The sequence below is a fragment of the Mya arenaria genome, chromosome 6, assembly GCF_026914265.1.
Source record: "Mya arenaria isolate MELC-2E11 chromosome 6, ASM2691426v1".
Lineage (NCBI taxonomy): Eukaryota > Metazoa > Mollusca > Bivalvia > Myida > Myidae > Mya > Mya arenaria.
The window spans coordinates 74,645,658-74,666,007 of NC_069127.1; the positions used below are offsets into that span (position 1 = coordinate 74,645,658).

At 43.8% G+C, this 20,350-nt stretch overlaps 1 protein-coding gene across 1 annotated transcript in view; it reads left to right on the forward strand.

The window, feature by feature from the left end:
• LOC128238034 (uncharacterized) overlaps nt 1-13,494 on the forward strand; it is a 24,914-nt gene extending 11,420 nt beyond the window's left edge. Inside the window, exons 2-4 of the mRNA XM_052953601.1 lie at nt 2,599-2,985; nt 11,965-12,257; nt 13,375-13,494. Coding sequence (XP_052809561.1) covers nt 2,599-2,985; nt 11,965-12,257; nt 13,375-13,494 — 800 coding nt within the window. The remainder of the gene's footprint in view (nt 1-2,598; nt 2,986-11,964; nt 12,258-13,374) is intronic.
• The last annotated feature ends 6,856 nt before the right edge of the window (nt 13,495-20,350 follow it).

A 20,350-nucleotide genomic window follows, 5' to 3' on the forward strand; every position in this document is an offset into this window, starting at 1 on the left:
CAGCAGTACACAGAGCCTTCACTGTCTCAACAATAGGAACCAGCAGTACAACAGGGCCTTCCACTGTCTCAACAATAGGGGACAGCAGTACAACAGGGCCATCTACTGTCTCAACAACAGGAGCGAGCAGTACAACAGGGCCTTTCACTGTCTCAACAATAGGAACCAGCAGTACAACAGGGCCTTCCATTGTCTCAACAACAGAGAGCAGCAGTACAACAGAGCCTTCCACTGTCTCAACAACAGGAGCCAGCAGTACAACAGGGCCTTCCACTGTCTCAACAATAGGAACCAGCAGTACAACAGAGCCTTCCACTGTCTCAACAATAGGAACCAGCAGTACAACAGGGCCTTCCACTGTCTCAACAATAGGGGCCAGCAGTACAACAGGGCCTTCTACTGTCTCAACAACAGGAGCCAGCAGTACAACAGGGCCTTCCACTGTCTCAACAATAGGGGCCAGCAGTACAACAGAGCCTTCTACTGTCTCAACAACAGGAGCCAGCAGTACAACAGGGCCTTCCACTGTCTTATCAACAGAGAGCAGCAGTACAACAGAGCCTTCTACTGTCTCAACAACAGGAGCGAGCAGTACAACAGAGCCTTCCACTGTCTCAACAATAGGAACCAGCAGTACAACAGGGCCTTCCACTGTCTCAACAATAGGGGCCAGCAGTACAACAGGGCCTTCCACTGTCTCAACAACAGGAGCCAGCAGTACAACAGGGCCTTCCACTGTCTCAACAATAGAGAGCAGCAGTACAACAGGGCCTTCCACTGTCTCAACAACAGAGAGCAGCAGTACAACAGAGCCTTCCACTGTCTCAACAATAGGAGCCAGCAGTACAACAGGGCCTTCCACTGTCTCAACAATAGGAGCCAGCAGTACAACAGGGCCTTCCACTGTCTCAACAACAGAGAGCAGCAGTACAACAGGGCCTTCCACTGTCTCAACAATAGGAGCCAGCAGTACAACAGGGCCTTCCACTGTCTTATCAACAGAGAGCAGCAGTACAACAGAGCCTTCTACTGTCTCAACAACAGGAGCGAGCAGTACAACAGAGCCTTCCACTGTCTCAACAACAGGAGCCAGCAGTACAACAGGGCCTTCCACTGTTTCGACAACAGAAACCAGCAGTACAACAGGGCCTTCCACTGTCTCAACAACAGAGAGCAGCAGTACAACAGAGCCTTCCACTGTCTCAACAACAGAGAGCAGCAGTACAACAGAGCCTTCCACTGTCTCAACAATAGGAGCCAGCAGTACAACAGGGCCTTCTACTGTCTCAACAACAGAGAGCAGTAGTACAACAGGGCCTTCCACTGTCTCAACAATAGGAGCCAGCAGTACAACAGGGCCTTCCACTGTCTCAACAACAGGAGCCAGCAGTACAACAGAGCCTTCCACTGTCTCAACAATAGAGAGCAGCAGTACAACAGAGCCTTCCACTGTCTCAACAACAGAGAGCAGCAGTACAACAGAGCCTTCCACTGTCTCAACAACAGAGAACAGTAGTACAACAGAACCTTCCACTGTCTCAACAATAGGAGCCAGCAGTACAACAGGGCCTTCTTCTGTCTCAACAACAGAGAGCAGCAGTACAACAGGGCCTTCCACTGTCTCAAAAACAGAGAGCAGCAGTACAACAGGACCTTCTACTGTCTCAACAACAGAGAGCAGCAGTACAACAGGGCCTTCTACTGTCTCAACAACAGAGAGCAGCAGTACAACAGGGCCTTCCACTGTCTCAACAATAGGAGCCAGCAGTACAACAGGGCCTTCTACTGTCTCAACAACAGAGAGTAGCAGTACAACAGGGCCTTCTTTTGTCTCAACAATAGGAGCCAGCAGTACAACAGGGCCTTCCACTGTCTCAACAACAAGAGCCAGCAGTACAACAGGGCCTTCCACTGTCTTATCAACAGAGAGCAGCAATACAACAGAGCCTTCTACTGTCTCAACAACAGGAGCGAGCAGTACAACAGAGCCTTCCACTGTCTCAACAATAGGAACCAGCAGTACAACAGAGCCTTCTTCTGTCTCAACAATAGGGGCCAGCAGTACAACAGGGCCTTCCACTGTCTCAACAACAGGAGCCAGCAGTACAACAGAGCCTTCCACTGTCTCAACAACAGAGAGTAGCAGTACAACAGGGCCTTCCACTGTCTCAACAATAGGAGCCAGCAGTACAACAGGACCTTCCACTGTCTCAACAACAGGAGCCAGCAGTACAACAGAGCCTTCCACTGTCTCAACAACAGAAACCAGCAGTACAACAGAGCCTTCCACTGTCTCAACAACAGAGAGCAGCAGTACAACAGAGCCTTCCACTGTCTCAACAAAAGAGAGCAGCAGTACAACAGAGCCTTCCACTGTCTCAACAATAGGAGCCAGCAGTACAACAGGGCCTTCTACTTTCTCAACAACAGAGAGCAGTAGTACAACAGGGCCTTCCACTGTCTCAACAATAGGAGCCAGCAGTACAACAGGGCCTTCCACTGTCTCAACAACAGAGAGCAGCAGTACAACAGAGCCTTCCACTGTCTCAACAATAGAGAGCAGCAGTACAACAGAGCCTTCCACTGTCTCAACAATAGGAGCCGGCAGTACAACAGGGCCTTCTACTGTCTCAACAACAGAGAGCAGCAGTACAACAGGGCCTTCCACTGTCTCAACAATAGAGAGCAGCAGTACAACAGGACCTTCCACTGTCTCAACAACAGAGAGCAGCAGTACAACAGAGCCTTCTACTGTCTCAACAACAGAGAGCAGCAGTACAACAGGGCCTTCCACTGTCTCAACAATAGGAGCCAGCAGTACAACAGGGCCTTCTACTGTCTCAACAACAGAGAGTAGCAGTACAACAGGGCCTTCCACTGTCTCAACAATAGGAGCCAGCAGTACAACAGGGCCTTCCACTGTCTCAACAACAGAGAGCAGCAGTACAACAGAGCCTTCCACTGTCTCAACAACAGAGAGCAGTAGTACAACAGAACCTTCCACTGTCTCAACAATAGGAGCCAGCAGTACAACAGCGCCTTCCACTGTCTCAACAATAGGAGCCAGCAGTACAACAGAGCCTTCTACTGTCTCAACAACAGAGAGTAGCAGTACAACAGGGCCTTCCACTGTCTCAACAATAGGAGCCAGCAGTACAACAGAGCCTTCCACTGTCTCAACAACAGAGAGCAGCAGTACAACAGAGCCTTCCACTGTCTCAACAATAGGAGCCAGCAGTACAACAGGGCCTTCTACTGTCTCAACAACAGAGAGCAGCAGTACAACAGGGCCTTCCACTGTCTCAACAATAGGAGCCAGCAGTACAACAGAGCCTTCTACTGTCTCAACAACAGAGAGCAGTAGTACAACAAAGCCTTCCACTGTTTCAACAATAGAACCCAGCAGTACAACAGGGCCTTTTTCTGTCTCAACAACAGAGAGCAGCAGTACAACAGGGCCTTCCACTGTCTCAACAATAGGAGCCAGCAGTACAATAGGGCCTTCTACCGTCTCAACAACAGAGAGCAACAGTACAACAGAGCCTTCTACTGTCTCAACAACAGGAGCCAGCAGTACAACAGGGCCTTCCACTGTCTCAACAATAGAGAGCAGCAGTACAACAGGACCTTCCACTGTCTCAACAATAGGAGCCAGCAGTACAACAGGATCTTCCACTGTCTCAACCACAGAGATCAGTAGTACAACAGGGTCTTCCACTGTCTCAACAATAGAGAGCAGCAGTACAACAGGACCTTCCACTGTCTCAACAATAGGAGCCAGCAGTACAACAGAGCCTTCCACTGTCTCAACAATAGAGAGCAGCAGTACAACAGGGCCTTCCACTGTCTCAACAATAGGAGCCAGCAGTACAACAGAGCCTTCTACTGTCTCAACAACAGAGAGCAGCAGTACAACAGAGCCTTCCACTGTCTCAACAATAGGAGCCAGCAGTACAACAGAGCCTTCCACTGTCTCAACAACAGAGAGCAGCAGTACAACAGGGCCTTCCACTGTCTCAACAATAGGAGCCAGCAGTACAACAGGGCCTTCCACTGTCTCAACAACAGGAGCCAGCAGTACAACAGGGCCTTCCACTGTCTCAACAACAGAGAGCAGCAGTACAACAGAGCCTTCCACTGTCTCAACAACAGAGAGCAGCAGTACAACAGAGCCTTCCACTGTCTCAACAATAGGAGCCAGCAGTACAACAGGGCCTTCTACTGTCTCAACAACAGAGAGCAGCAGTACAACAGAGCCTTCCACTGTCTCAACAATAGGAGCCAGCAGTACAACAGAGCCTTCCACTGTCTCAACAACAGAGAGCAGTAGTACATCAGGGCCTTCCACTGTCTCAACAATAGGAGCCAGCAGTACAACAGGGCCTTCCACTGTCTCAACAACAGGAGCCAGCAGTACAACAGGGCCTTCCACTGTCTCAACAATAGAGAGCAGCAGTACAACAGAGCCTTCCACTGTCTCAACAATAGGAGCCAGCAGTACAACAGGGCCTTCCACTGTCTCAACAACAGAGAGCAGCAGTACAACAGGGCCTTCCACTGTCTCAACAATAGGAGCCAGCAGTACAACAGGGCCTTCCACTGTCTCAACAACAGAGAGCAGCAGTACAACAGGGCCTTCCACTGTCTCAACAACAGAGAGCAGCAGTACAACAGAGCCTTCCACTGTCTCAACAATAGGAGCCAGCAGTACAACAGGGCCTTCCACTGTCTCAACAACAGAGAGCAGCAGTACAACAGGGCCTTCCACTGTCTCAACAATAGGAGCCAGCAGTACAACAGGGCCTTCCACTGTCTCAACAACAGAGAGCAGCAGTACAACAGGGCCTTCCACTGTCTCAACAATAGAGAGCAGCAGTACAACAGAGCCTTCCACTGTCTCAACAATAGGAGCTAACAGTACAACAGAGCCTTCCACTGTCTCAACAATAGGAGCCAGCAGTACAACAGAGCCTTCTACTGTCTCAACAACAGAGAGTAGCAGTACAACAGGGCCTTCCACTGTCTCAACAATAGGAGCCAGCAGTACAACAGAGCCTTCCACTGTCTCAACAATAGAGAGCAGCAGTACAACAGAGCCTTTCACTGTCTCAACAACAGGAGCCAGCAGTACAACAGGGCCTTCTACTTTCTCAACAACAGAGAGCAGTAGTAAAACAGGGTCTTCCACTGTCTCAACAATAGGAGCCAGCAGTACAACAGGGCCTTCCACTGTCTCAACAATAGGAGCCAGCAGTACAACAGTGCCTTCCACTGTCTCAACAATAGAGAGCAGCAGTACAACAGAGCCTTCTACTGTCTCAACAACAGAGAGCAGTAGTACAACAGAGCCTTCCACTGTCTCAACAATAGGAGCCAGCAGTACAACAGGGCCTTCTACTGTCTCAACAACAGAGAGCAGCAGTACAACAGGGCCTTCCACTGTCTCAACAACAGAGAGCAGCAGTACAACAGAGCCTTCCACTGTCTCAACAACAGAGAACAGTAGTACAACAGAACCTTCCACTGTCTCAACAATAGGAGCCAGCAGTACAACAGGGCCTTCTTCTGTCTCAACAACAGAGAGCAGCAGTACAACAGGGCCTTCCACTGTCTCAACAATAGGAGCCAGCAGTACAACAGGGCCTTCCACTGTCTCAACAACAGGAGCCAGCAGTACAACAGGGCCTTCCACTGTCTCAACAATAGGAGCCAGCAGTACAACAGGGCCTTCCACTGTCTCAACAACAGGAGCCAGCAGTACAACAGAGCCTTCCACTGTCTCAACAATAGGAGCCAGCAGTACAACAGAGCCTTCTACTGTCTCAACAACAGGAGCCAGCAGTACAACAGAGCCTTCCATTGTCTCAACAATAGGAGCCAGCAGTACAACAGGGCCTTCTACTGTCTTAACAACAGAGAGCAGCAGTACAACAGGGCCTTCCACTGTCTCAACAACAGAGAGCAGCAGTACAACAGGGCCTTCCACTGTCTCAACAACAGGAGCCAGCAGTACAACAGGGCCTTCTACTGTCTCAACAACAGGAGCCAGCAGTACAACAGGGCCTTCCACTGTCTCAACAATAGGAGCCAGCAGTACAACAGGGCCTTCTACTGTCTCAACAACAGAGAGCAGCAGTACAACAGAGCCTTCCACTGTCTTAACAACAGAGAGCAGCAGTACAATAGAGCCTTCTACTGTCTCAACAACAGAGAGCAGCAGTACAATAGAGCCTTCTACTGTCTCAACAACAGAGAGCAGCAGTACAACAGGATCTTCCACTGTCTCAACCACAGAGATCAGTAGTACAACAGGGTCTTCCACTGTCTCAACAATAGAGAGCAGCAGTACAACAGGACCTTCCACTGTCTCAACAACAGGAGCCAGCAGTACAACAGGGCCTTCTACTGTCTCAACAATAGGAGCCAGCAGTACAACAGAGCCTTCTACTGTCTCAACAACAGAGAGCAACAGTACAACAGGGCCTTCCACTGTCTCAACAATAGGAGCCAGCAGTACAACAGAGCCTTCTACTGTCTCAACAACAGGAGCCAGCAGTACAACAGGGCCTTCCACTGTCTTATCAACAGAGAGCAGCAGTACAACAGAGCCTTCTACTGTCTCAACAACAGGAGCCAGCAGTACAACAGAGCCTTCCACTGTCTCAACAATAGGAGCCAGCAGTACAACAGGGCCTTCCACTGTCTCAACAACAGGAGCCAGCAGTACAACAGGGCCTTCCACTGTCTCAACAACAGGAGCCAGCAGTACAACAGGGCCTTCCACTGTCTCAACAACAGAGAGCAGCAGTACAATAGGGCTTTCCACTGTCGTGACAACAGGGACCAGCAGTACAACTGGGCCTTCCACTGTTTCGACAACAGAAACCAGCAGTACAACAGGGTCTTCCTCTGTCTCAACAACAGAGAGCAGCAGTACAATAAGGCCTTTTACTGTTTCAACAACAGAGAGCAGCAGTACAACAGAGCCTTCTACTGTCTCAACAACAGAGAGCAGCAGTACAACAGGGCCTTCCACTGTCTCAACAATAGGAGCCAGCAGTACAACAGGGCCTTCTACTGTCTCAACAACAGGGAGTAGCAGTACAACAGGGCCTTCCACTGTCTCAACAATAGGAGCCAGCAGTACAACAGAGCCTTCCACTGTCTCAACAACAAGAGCCAGCAGTACAACAGAGCCTTCCACTGTCTTATCAACAGAGAGCAGCAGTACAACAGAGCCTTCTACTGTCTCAACAACAGGAGCGAGCAGTACAACAGAGCCTTCCACTGTCTCAACAATAGGAACCAGCAGTACAACAGGGCCTTCTACTGTCTCAACAATAGGGGCCAGCAGTACAACATGGCCTTCTACTGTCTCAACAACAGGAGCCAGCAGTACAACAGAGCCTTCCACTGTCTCAACAACAGAGAGTAGCAGTACAACAGGGCCTTCCACTGTCTCAACAATAGGGGCCAGCAGTACAACAGGACATTCCACTGTCTCAACAACAGGAGCCAGCAGTACAACAGGGCCTTCCACTGTTTCGACAACAGAAACCAGCAGTACAACAGGGCCTTCCACTGTCTCAACAACAGAGAGCAGCAGTACAACAGAGCCTTCCACTGTCTCAAAAACAGAGAGCAGCAGTACAACAGAGCCTTCCACTGTCTCAACAATAGGAGCCAGAAGTACAACAAGGCCTTCTACTTTCTCAACAACAGAGAGCAGTAGTACAACAGGGCCTTCCACTGTCTCAACAATAGGAGCCAGCAGTACAACAGGGCCTTCCACTGTCTCAACAATAGAGAGCAGCAGTACAACAGAGCCTTCCACTGTCTCAACAACAGAGAGCAGCAGTACAACAGAGCCTTCCACTGTCTCAACAATAGGAGCCAGCAGTACAACAGGGCCTTCTACTGTCTCAACAACAGAGAGCAGCAGTACAACAGGGCCTTCCACTGTCTCAACAACAGAGAGCAGCAGTACAACAGGACCTTCTACTGTCTCAACAACAGAGAGCAGCAGTACAACAGAGCCTTCTACTGTCTCAACAACAGAGAGCAGCAGTACAACAGGGCCTTCCGCTGTCTCAACAATAGGAGCCAGCAGTACAACAGGGCCTTCTACTGTCTCAACAACAGAGAGTAGCAGTACAACAGGGCCTTCCACTGTCTCAACAACAGGAGCCAGCAGTACAACAGGGCCTTCCACTGTCTCAACAACAGAGAGCAGCAGTACAACAGAGCCTTCCACTGTCTCAACAACAGAGAGCAGCAGTACAACAGAGCCTTCCACTGTCTCAACAACAGGAGCCAGCAGTACAACAGAGCCTTCCACTGTCTCAACAATAGGAGCCAGCAGTACAACAGAGCCTTCTACTGTCTCAACAACAGAGAGTAGCAGTACAACAGGGCCTTCCACTGTCTCAACAATAGGAGCCAGCAGTACAACAGAGCCTTCCACTGTCTCAACAACAGAGAGCAGCAGTACAACAGAGCCTTCCACTGTCTCAACAATAGGAGCCAGCAGTACAACAGGGCCTTCTACTTTCTCAACAACAGAGAGCAGTAGTACAACAGGGCCTTCCACTGTCTCAACAATAGGAGCCAGCAGTACAACAGAGCCTTCTACTGTCTCAACAACAGAGAGCAGTAGTACAACAAAGCCTTCCACTGTTTCAACAATAGAACCCAGCAGTACAACAGGGCCTTCTTCTGTCTCAACAACAGAGAGCAGCAGTACAACAGGGCCTTCCACTGTCTCGACAATAGGAGCCAGCAGTACAATAGGGCCTTCTACCGTCTCAACAACAGAGAGCAACAGTACAACAGAGCCTTCTACTGTCTCAACAACAGGAGCCAGCAGTACAACAGGGCCTTCCACTGTCTCAACAATAGAGAGCAGCAGTACAACAGGGAATTCCACTGTCTCAACAATAGGAGCCAGCAGTACAACAGGGCCTTCTACTGTCTCAACAACAGAGAGCAGCAGTACAACAGGGCCTTCCACTGTCTCAACAATAGAGAGCAGCAGTACAGCAGGACCTTCTACTGTCTCAACAACAGGAGCCAGCAGTACAACAGAGCCTTCCACTGTCTCAACAATAGAGAGCAGCAGTACAACAGGGCCTTCCACTGTCTCAACAATAGGAGCCAGCAGTACAACAGAGCCTTCTACTGTCTCAACAACAGAGAGCAGCAGTACAACAGAGCCTTCCACTGTCTCAACAATAGGAGCCAGCAGTACAACAGAGCCTTCCACTGTCTCAACAACAGAGAGCAGCAGTACAACAGGGCCTTCCACTGTCTCAACAATAGGAGCCAGCAGTACAACAGGGCCTTCCACTGTCTCAACAATAGGAGCCAGCAGTACAACAGGGCCTTTCACTGTCTCAACAATAGAGAGCAGCAGTACAACAGAGCCTTCCACTGTCTCAACAACAGAGAGCAGCAGTACAACAGGGCCTTCCACTGTCTCAACAATAGGAGCCAGCAGTACAACAGGGCCTTCTACTGTCTCAACAACAGAGAGCAGCAGTACAACAGAGCCTTCCACTGTCTCAACAATAGGAGCCAGCAGTACAACAGAGCCTTCCACTGTCTCAACAACAGAGAGTAGCAGTACAACAGGGCCTTCCACTGTCTCAACAATAGGAGCCAGCAGTACAACAGGGCCTTCCACTGTCTCAACAACAGGAGCCAGCAGTACAACAGGGCCTTCCACTGTCTCAACAATAGAGAGCAGCAGTACAACAGAGCCTTCCACTGTCTCAACAACAGAGAGCAGCAGTACAACAGAGCCTTCCACTGTCTCAACAATAGGAGCCAGCAGTACAACAGGGCCTTCTACTGTCTCAACAACAGAGAGCAGCAGTACAACAGGGCCTTCCACTGTCTCAACAATAGGAGCCAGCAGTACAACAGGGCCTTCCACTGTCTCAACAACAGAGAGCAGCAGTACAACAGAGCCTTCCACTGTCTCAACAACAGAGAGCAGCAGTACAACAGAGCCTTCCACTGTCTCAACAATAGGAGCTAACAGTACGACAGAGCCTTCCACTGTCTCAACAATAGGAGCCAGCAGTACAACAGAGCCTTCCACTGTCTCAACAACAGAGAGTAGCAGTACAACAGGGCCTTCCACTGTCTCAACAATAGGAGCCAGCAGTACAACAGAGCCTTCCACTGTCTCAACAACAAATAGCAGCAGTACAACAGAGCCTTTCACTGTCTCAACAATAGGAGCCAGCAGTACAACAGGGCCTTCTACTTTCTCAACAACAGAGAGCAGTAGTACAACAGGGCCTTCCACTGTCTCAACAATAGGAGCCAGCAGTACAACAGGGCCTTCCACTGTCTCAACAATAGGAGCCAGCAGTACAAAAGAGCCTTCCACTGTCTCAACAATAGAGAGCAGCAGTACAACAGAGCCTTCTACTGTCTCAACAACAGAGAGCAGTAGTACAACAGAGCCTTCCACTCTCTCAACAATAGGATCCAGCAGAACAACAGGGCCTTCTTCTGTCTCAACAACAGAGAGCAGCAGTACAACAGGGCCTTCCACTGTCTCAACAACAGAGAGCAGCAGTACAACAGAGCCTTCCACTGTCTCAACAACAGAGAACAGTAGTACAACAGAACCTTCCACTGTCTCAACGATAGGAGCCAGCAGTACAACAGGGCCTTCTTCTGTCTCAACAACAGAGAGCAGCAGTACAACAGGGCCTTCTACTGTCTCAACAATAGGAGCCAGCAGTACAACAGGGCCTTCCACTGTCTCAACAACAGGAGCCAGCAGTACAACAGGGCCTTCCACTGTCTCAACAATAGGAGCCAGCAGTACAACAGGGCCTTCCACTGTCTCAACAACAGGAGCCAGCAGTACAACAGAGCCTTCCACTGTCTCAACAATAGGAGCCAGCAGTACAACAGAGCCTTCTACTGTCTCAACAACAGGAGCCAGCAGTACAACAGAGCCTTCCACTGTCTCAACAATAGGAACCAGCAGTACAACAGGGCCTTCCACTGTCTTAACAACAGAGAGCAGCAGTACAACAGGGCCTTCCACTGTCTCAGCAACAGAGAGCACCAGTACAACAGGGCCTTCCACTGTCTCAACAATAGGGGCCAGCAGTACAACAGGGCCTTCCACTGTCTCAACAACAGGAACCAGCAGTACAACAGGGCCTTCCACTGTCTTATCAACAGGAGCCAGCAGTACAACAGGGCCTTCTACTGTCTCAACAACAGAGAGCAGCAGTACAATAGAGCCTTCCACTGTCTCAACAACAGAGAGCAGCAGTACAATAGAGCCTTCTACTGTCTCAACAACAGAGAGCAGCAGTACAATAGAGCCTTCTACTGTCTCAACAACAGAGAGCAGCAGTTCAACCGGGCCTTCTACTGTCTCAACCACAGAGATCAGTAGTACAACAGGGCCTTCCACTGTCTCAACAATAGGAGCCAGCAGTACAACAGGGCCTTCCACTGTCTCAACAATAGGAGCCAGCAGTACAACAGGGCCTTCCACTGTCTCAACAACAGGAGCCAGCAGTACAACAGGGCCTTCTACTGTCTCAACAACAGAGAGCAATAGTACAACAGGGCCTTCCACTGTCTCAACAATAGGAGCCAGCAGTACAACAGAGCCTTCTACTGTCTCAACAACAGGAGCCAGCAGTACAACAGAGCCTTCCACTGTCTTATCAACAGAGAGCAGCAGTACAACAGAGCCTTCTACTGTCTCAACAACAGGAGCCAGCAGTACAACAGGGCCTTCCACTGTCTCAACAATAGGAGCCAGCAGTACAACAGGGCCTTCCACTGTCTCAACAATAGGAGCCAGCAGTACAACAGGGCCTTCCACTGTCTCAACAACAGGAGCCAGCAGTACAACAGGGTCTTCCACTGTCTCAACAACAGAGAGCAGCAGTACAATAGGGCTTTCCACTGTCGTGACAACAGGGACCAGCAGTACAACTGGGCCTTCCACTGTTTCGACAACAGAAACCAGCAGTACAACAGGGTCTTCCTCTGTCTCAACAACAGAGAGCAGCAGTACAATAGGGCCTTTTACTGTTTCAACAACAGAGAGCAGCAGTACAACAGGGTCCTCTACTGTTTCAACAACAGAGAGCAGCAGTACAACAGGGTCTTCCATTGTCTCAACAACAGGAGCCAGCAGTACAACAGGGCCTTCTAATGTCTCGACAACACGGACCATCAGTACAACAGAGCCTTCTACTGTCTCGACAACAGTGAGTAGCAGTACAATAGGGCCTTCCACTGTATCAACAACAGGGACCATCAGTACGACAGGGCCTTCTGCTGTCTCAACAACAGGAGCCAGCAGTACAACAGGGCCTTCTAATGTCTCGACAACAGGAGCCAGCAGTACAACTGGGCCTTCCACTGTCTCAACAACAGGAGCCAGCAGTACAACAGAGCCTTCCACTGTCTCAACAACAGGAGCCAGCAGTACAACAGAGCCTTCCACTGTCTCAACAACAGAGAACAGCAGTACAACTTGGCCTCCCACTGTCTCAACAACAGAGAACAGCAGTACAACTTGGCCTCCCACTGTCTCAACAACAGGAGCCAGCAGTACAACAGGGCCTTCCACTGTCTCAACAACAGGAGCCAGCAGTACAACAGAGCCTTCCACTTTCTCAACAACAGAGAACAGCAGTACAACTTGGCCTCCCACTGTCTCAACAACAGAGAACAGCAGTACAACTTGGCCTTCCACTGTCTCAACAACAGAGAGCAGCATTACAACAGGGTCTTTTACTGTGTCAACAACGCCTAGTAACAGGAATGCAACAATCATTTTGGAGAAATTTAAAGGATTATCAAAGAATAATGACAAAAACTCAATTTCGTGTAAGTATTGAAGAGATTTTGTAGTGTTTAGGTTATTTGTTTGGTTTAGATATTTTATTAATTGGTAATTGGTCCAGTTACTTCGTCAATTTAAAACATATAATAGTTTCAATTGATAATTTACAATAGTACAATTGTCAATGTTTTAAAATAATACATGCATTGCATCGAACATTGTTTTTAATTTCATCTTCAAATGGAGTTAATATTTTTACAAAAAACATCCATTACAGCGACCTTCGTTCTGGTGGGTACGGTAGGGTCAGTCGGAGCTGTCACAGTGGCCGCTGTAACCGTAGCTGTATACGTGTATGCTTTTAAATTTGCATCCAAAATACCCAAGGTAAGACACACATTATTTTTTTTTAGCAAAGCATTGGTCAGACATATTCATCGACATTCATATTTATTGTTTTTGAATCTATGACTCAGATCAACTAACATTAATTTTGGAAAATAAAATAACTTTAAATTCGTACTTTTGTTTATCAGGTGGCGAATAGTGAAAACGTTGCTGCTGGTTCCGGCGACAAGCCTGAGCCAGGCCCGTCTCGAGAAGTTGCCTCCCCCTTATCTATGCACGAAGAAGTACCCACAGCCAGTGAATGCTGACGGCATTTATTTTTCATGTTTCAATTAGTCAATAGTGGCTGACTGACTGATTTTAAAGACACGGTTACAAGCAATGACTAGTCATTTTTCGATTCTTATGAGCAGAAATAGTGCTTAATCTGTATGTTTCATTGTGATTTAAATTTCCTTTATCTAAAAGGTCAAGTGTATTCCTAAATTGTATTGTTATATTGGTGCATTATTATTGTAGTGCACTTGCTATACTGCCGACTAGTAAATTAATGAATGTTATTAAAAAACCCCGAAAACTTGTGAAACCACAAGTCTGTAGAGTCTGTGTTCATCTAGACTATTTTCGTGTTCAGGGCAAAATACCTGTGCACATAATATGCAAAGCTTTAGAAAAATGTTTATTGTTTACAAATGTTTTGCAGAAGTTCATTACTTATGCATTTCTTTCACTTTTCTGTTTATATTTAGTTCATAGCTTATGCTAATTATCAATTTGTACAGTTTTGATTCAATAATTTATTATTTATGTTTCTGCATTAAATTAACAATTATTATTATGAAAGCATATGTGATAAACGCTGTTTCTGTTTTCCGTCCATATGATTAATTATGTGATAGACATTCAGATGTTTTTCCTTTTATTGTGATTATTTATTTATATACATATTATGATTATTTTTAACTATATATATACATATGCCTCTCGTGCACTTTTTGTGATAATGTTATTGACAATATTCTCATTAATGCTGGCTTTTTTATGGCCAAAAATGTTTTCATGGCTAAAAATAAAACATAAAACATAAACAAATATTCACAATTTCGTTTTGGACCCTCTAATCTTCGTCAAATTGTGTTCCAACCGTACTGTGGTATGGTCAAGGGCGTTCATGGTATAGTCAAGGACAATCGTATAACACAATCGAAGCTTGAGGGAGCTTAAATATATTCTGGACGGGTATTCCCTCTCAAATACCGCAAAAGCTTGAGTCTGTCAACACCTCAACTGGCTTTAAAAGGACTAGCTCACATATTTTAAGTTAGGCTGTGTATTTTATGAACAAACACCAAACAGCAACTTTGAACGTCTAAATAAAGCATTTTCTGTCACATTTTCACATTAATTTGATGATGTATCATTGAAACATGCATTTCACACAAAATAAAAACAAGAGGGCCATAATGGCCCTAAATTGCTCACAACTTGCCAATGTTAATATATCAATGTTAATGCAAATATCTTAGCTCTAGGCTTTTTGGTTTCAGACAAGATGTTTTGTCCTATATGCATTAATGTAGCACAGGTGACCCTTGGGGTGTGGCCAATTTTGAACCCAGGGGATAATTTGAACTATCTTGGACCATTAGACAATGCTACATACCAAATATCTAAGCTCAATTTTTCGTTTTCAAGTTGTTATACATGGCCCTTATTTCATTGCTGTAGCTACAAAAACAAGAAAGTGGGTCAAAAGGTCACAGTCAAGGTCATCCAAGGACTACATTGATATCTTTTCCCAAAACTGTGCACATTGTCCAAATTTCATTGCTGTGGCTTCAAAAATTACTTGGTAGATGGCCATCAAAGGATGCTACTAACAAATATCAAAGGTCTTGGCCTAGCGGTTTCAGATAAAAGGATTATTTAAAGATTTTTTATATAAATCTATAGAAAATTTGTGAACCCAGGGTGCGGCCAGTTTTGTCCCAAGGGCCATAATTTGAACACTCTTGGTAGAGGACCACTATATGATGTTACATACAAAATATCAAGTGTCTGGGTCTAATGGTTTCAGACAAGAAGAGTTTCAAAGATTTCCATATATGTCTTTAGAAAACTTGTGAAACCCAAGGCATGGCCGAATTTTACCCAGGGGCATAATTTAAATAAATTTGGTAGAGGACCACTATATGATGCTACATACAAAAATAAAGGGTCTGGGCCGGGTGGATTTAGAAGTCAGGATCCTCGGCGGTGGTCACCTGTATATAATCAGTGCGGACGGTAAGATTTCCCCTTTACATCATTATATAAAACAGATGATCCCAATGACGGGCGTGGCAAGTTTTAACCCCATGGACTTAATATGAACAATCTTGGTAGAGGACCACTAGACAATTTACACACCAAGTTTTTGTCAAGACAATTTTGAAAGGTTTTTCTTTTTGGTTGCCATGGCAACCAGAGCTCTGCATGGAATTAATTTCTTTTAACAATTTTGAGAGCACCACCCAAAGAACACCTGTGCAGAAATTACCAAGACATTCCTGAGAATTTCCTGAGAAAAAATCCTGAGAAAATCCCAGGATATTCCAGGTTTTCTGGGACCCAGGCACGGTATTGGAACAGGAATATTCCAGGAACTCCAGGATTGAAATTTCTTCAAAAAAATCCTGCGTCCAGGATTTTCTCAGGAATTACCCTGGATCTCAGGAAATTCCTGGAACCAGGATATTCCTGAGAATTTCTGAAAACCAGGAACTTCCTGAGAATTTCTTGGGACCAGGAAATTCCTGAGAATTTCTTTGGACCAGGAAATTCCTGGGAAATTCTTGAGGACCAGGAATTTCTTTTGAGAGGGTAGTCTTTTCTTGTCCAAGAAAAATACAGGACCATATTTTATCCATAGTTTCATTAAAAGTAAACCACAACTTTAATTTCATTCCACTTCTTATTGATTTACTATTTACAAACAAACAATAATTTCAATTTTGTTATTCACTGGGCAAGTTCCTTGGCATATTATCTCAAGGCATAGGCCAGTCTGTTCACACTGAACCTTTTGTGCACCACATCTGAAAAAAGTATGAACATTTTTATATTTTATAATTTCTTTAAATAGGCCACATCAGGTACACATAAAAAGGGTTCCTAGAATCTGATATTAACGATATTAAATTAATGCTCAAACTTTGGTAGTGATAAAAGATAAACTGCATTTTACATGCACAAACTTTCTAATTACATCAGGAATGTAATTGTTATTATATAATTAATAGTTCTACTTTATGCTTCACATTCATATTTATGAAAATAAAATTAAGTGTTAAAACTAATAACTAAATTAAATAACAGATATTCATCAACCTACCATGTGGTAGAGCAGGGATTGCCATTTAAATGTTCTTTAGCTTTCCAACTTTCCCATCAAATCTTGGTTGGTCACAGGATCCTCATCTTTATACCACAGACACAACATTGGTCATCTATAGTATCAAAATAATAAGATAAAGCACATACATGCACACCCACATGATCATCAATGATAAATTAATGATTGCTCAATTGTAAATCTGATATAAATTAGAGAATATAAAGTTAAATGCAGCTTATACTTTTATGTAATAGCACCTGTGCATATATTCATATAACTTTATATATCATATATACACACAATGTTTAACAGTCATGTCGGCTTCAAAACATCCCAACATTGTGTTAATGGAGGTAAAAGAGAGCATAACACAGATTGTTTAAATGCTGTCAGATAAAGAATTGCAAAAACATTAACTTAATCACAAACCATAATGTATTTATGTTGTTTTTACTGTGTAATAGTTACATGTTGAAACTGTTCTTACCTTTTAAATGATTAGGAAAAATGTTCATCCATCCAAAATATGAAAACCTTCAGAAACCAAATGTTTACTTTCTTCCCCATATATTTGAATTTCCAACACAAATGAATATTAACCTGATGCTGATGGGCCCAGATAAATCTCTGCTGGAAGATTTCTGCCTGACCTTTCAATGGGCTGATAAGCCCAGGATGTGAAACATCTGGACTCACAAAGAGTGAAAAAAATCTTGAACATGAGCAATAATAAACCTTTCAGCAGTATACTTTCTGTTCATTTAAATATAAATGTTAATTGTCATAAATGTATGAAAGAACAAAATATATCATGATTGTTTTAAGGAATTAAACAATAAAAAACAGTTACATGTATTATATTTATATAAATATATATATATTATAGTTTGAAATGATTTTGACAGTATTCTAAATTAGTTATTTGTTATATATTAATATTAATAGTATTCATTAGAATGAAGATTAACTTATTCTGAACAAAACCTTCTTTTTGAAATATGCCACGATGAACAGGAATTCAACTTTTGAATGTTTCCCAGCTGCCAGGATAAACCAGGATTTTTTTGTTGCTGAATTTTTGAGAATTTCACTAAATTCCTGACTTTCAGGATAGTTTGAATGTAAAATTCCTGGTGTTGACTGATAAATTCCTGGTTATCTTATTTGCTAAAAGAAAAGTCCTGGAGTATCTTGGAATTGTCCTGGTCATTGTCTCTGGGTAACTAAAAAATCCTGGTGTGCCTGGAATACCAGGATACCTGCTCCAGGAATCATGAGATTCTCAGGAAATTCCCAGGATTTTGGGAAGACCAGGATAAATTTCTGCAAGGGCATAATGCTTGTGAATGTTCATCAAAATTATCCAAGCGGTTTAGGAGCATTCTCATTCATCAGAGGTTTGATAAAGGCAAAGCATCGTCGCTCTGGTGTCAGTACAAGAATGTTAAGATGTTGTTTAAAGCAATTGTTGATGGCGCACGACGGGCGACAGACACCGGTAATAGACCGATCACAGTAGCTCAACTTGAGCATTTTGTGTGAGCTTGAAATCGAAATCTGACCTTATAAAATGTGAATTTTTGCAGCATTCAATTTACAAGACTTCGGTATTTATTGCATTACTTTAGGCTATTGCAAAATATACTGTTTTCATTTCTTTTAAATGTTCTATCCAAGAAAGTATGCAGTTTACACTAATATAGATGTACAAATGATACAACCTTTCAACACACGTTTGTAATCTCGGTCAGTAGTAATCAAGAACAATGAACAGTTTTCCAACAAATGATGACTTTATTTTTCTTTGATTGAAGCATATGCAATACTATTTGACCAAGAGTCACAAATACACTCGTACAAACACACACAACTGCTTACACAAAAATAAGGCTGAAAACAGAATGAAGAAGTATGTGTTGGAACATTTATAGTGTATATTGTTCAGAACAGACAGCTTTAAAAACAAGGTATGGACAGCAGACCCCAATATCTCTAACAATCTCAAATTCCTTAAAACGAGCTTGAGATAAGCACACTGTTTTTGTGGTATAACTATTATAATAACTTCTGTAATATTCTACTTCTGAAGGGTGATGTGACTTAAAATGACATTTCCCGTTTGAAATTATTTTTATGATAATCATGATCATGATCAACCAATTTTTGTAAAACACAGTTCAGGTTATTTGGCTAATTGCAATATGATACTTAAGCATGTTACACTTAAGATTTTTTGAGATATTGGGGCCATGCAGGAACCTCTTTCAATACAGATTTGAGTGTAAAGTAAAATTATCTTTGTGTCATATTTTACTGACTTTTAGCTATTATTTAAGTTGTAAGAACAGTGAAAGAAATGAAAAAGAAATCACTTGTAGCCAACAGTGATGTTGCTACAATATACAACTAAGTATATCTCAAAGAAAAAACGATGATCCTTTCACAGTGAATACATTTAAAATTGGTCCTCAGAGGTAAATATATAACAGTAAAATAATTTAGGTGTGTGTTTGCCTTAAGTCTATATAACATAGTTGTTTTTAAATATAATAAAAATATATATATGGATCAAATTTGAAGGTATCCAAAGGACAAGTAAGCTTGTATGCCTGTCAACAAGTTAGCTTGTAAGCCTGTGAATAAGTAAGCTTGTAAGCCTGTCAACAAGTAAGCTTGTAAGCCTGTCTGTCAACAAGTAAGCTTGTAAGCCTGTCAACAAGTAAGCTTGTAAGCCTGTCAACAAGTAAGCTTGTAAGCCCGTCAACAAGTAAGCTTGTAAGCCTGTCAACAAGTAAGCTTGTAAGCCCGTCAACAAGTAAGCTTGTAAGCCCGTCAACAAGTAAGCTTGTAAGCCCGTCAACAAGTAAGCTTGTAAGCCTGTCAACAAGTAAGCTTGTAAGCCTGTCAACAAGTAAGCTTGTAAGCCTGTCAACAAGTAAGCTTGTAAGCCTGTCAACAAGTAAGCTTGTAAGCCTGTCAACAAGTAAGCTTGTAAGCCTGTCAACAAGTAAGCTTGTAAGGCTGTAAACATGTAAGTAGTTCCAACGTGTCCAAAAGTGTTAAATACGTATGCCTGGTAAACCTGCATAATTTTGTAGCATTTGAAATAGTATTGATTGCTGAAAAATGAATGTGTAAAATAAATGACCAAAAAAAACCCCTAGATAAAGTTGTTCTTCATTTCAAAGGGAATTGTTTGTGAAAAGGTATATATATAACATCTTCTTTGTAATATTTGTTTGGGAATATTTTTACATATTATTTTTCTAAGCACCCAACCATTTCAAAGGATATCAAAATAATATAGGGTTAGCAGGCATCTGATATTCACATAATTGTACAATGGTTTCCTTAGCAACTAAGGAAATGTTGCAGACATTAAGTAGCAATTTAAAAAGAACCATTGTTTACCAAACAATACAAACAACATCACATACATGGAATAATAGTAACTTTTAATGGTCTTGATCAAATTAAACTAAATTTTACATGTACTTTGTTTTTCATTGATATTTAATATAAATTCATATCAAATTTGTAATTAAAACACAATCTGCAGAAAAATAAAGCTATTCCCACAATACAATAGTTGATCATAACAAGTTGTCTTCAAAATGAATATTCTATAAAATAAACTTCCAAGTCATATAAGCGAGTGAAGCGCACATTCTAGTACCCTACTAAGCAAAAGCAAACAAAAATGTCTTAAAGGCCTTGTTTAAAGATCAACAAATCTTAAATAAGGCCAATCATCAACAGATACCAGGACAACAAATCTTGGACAAGGC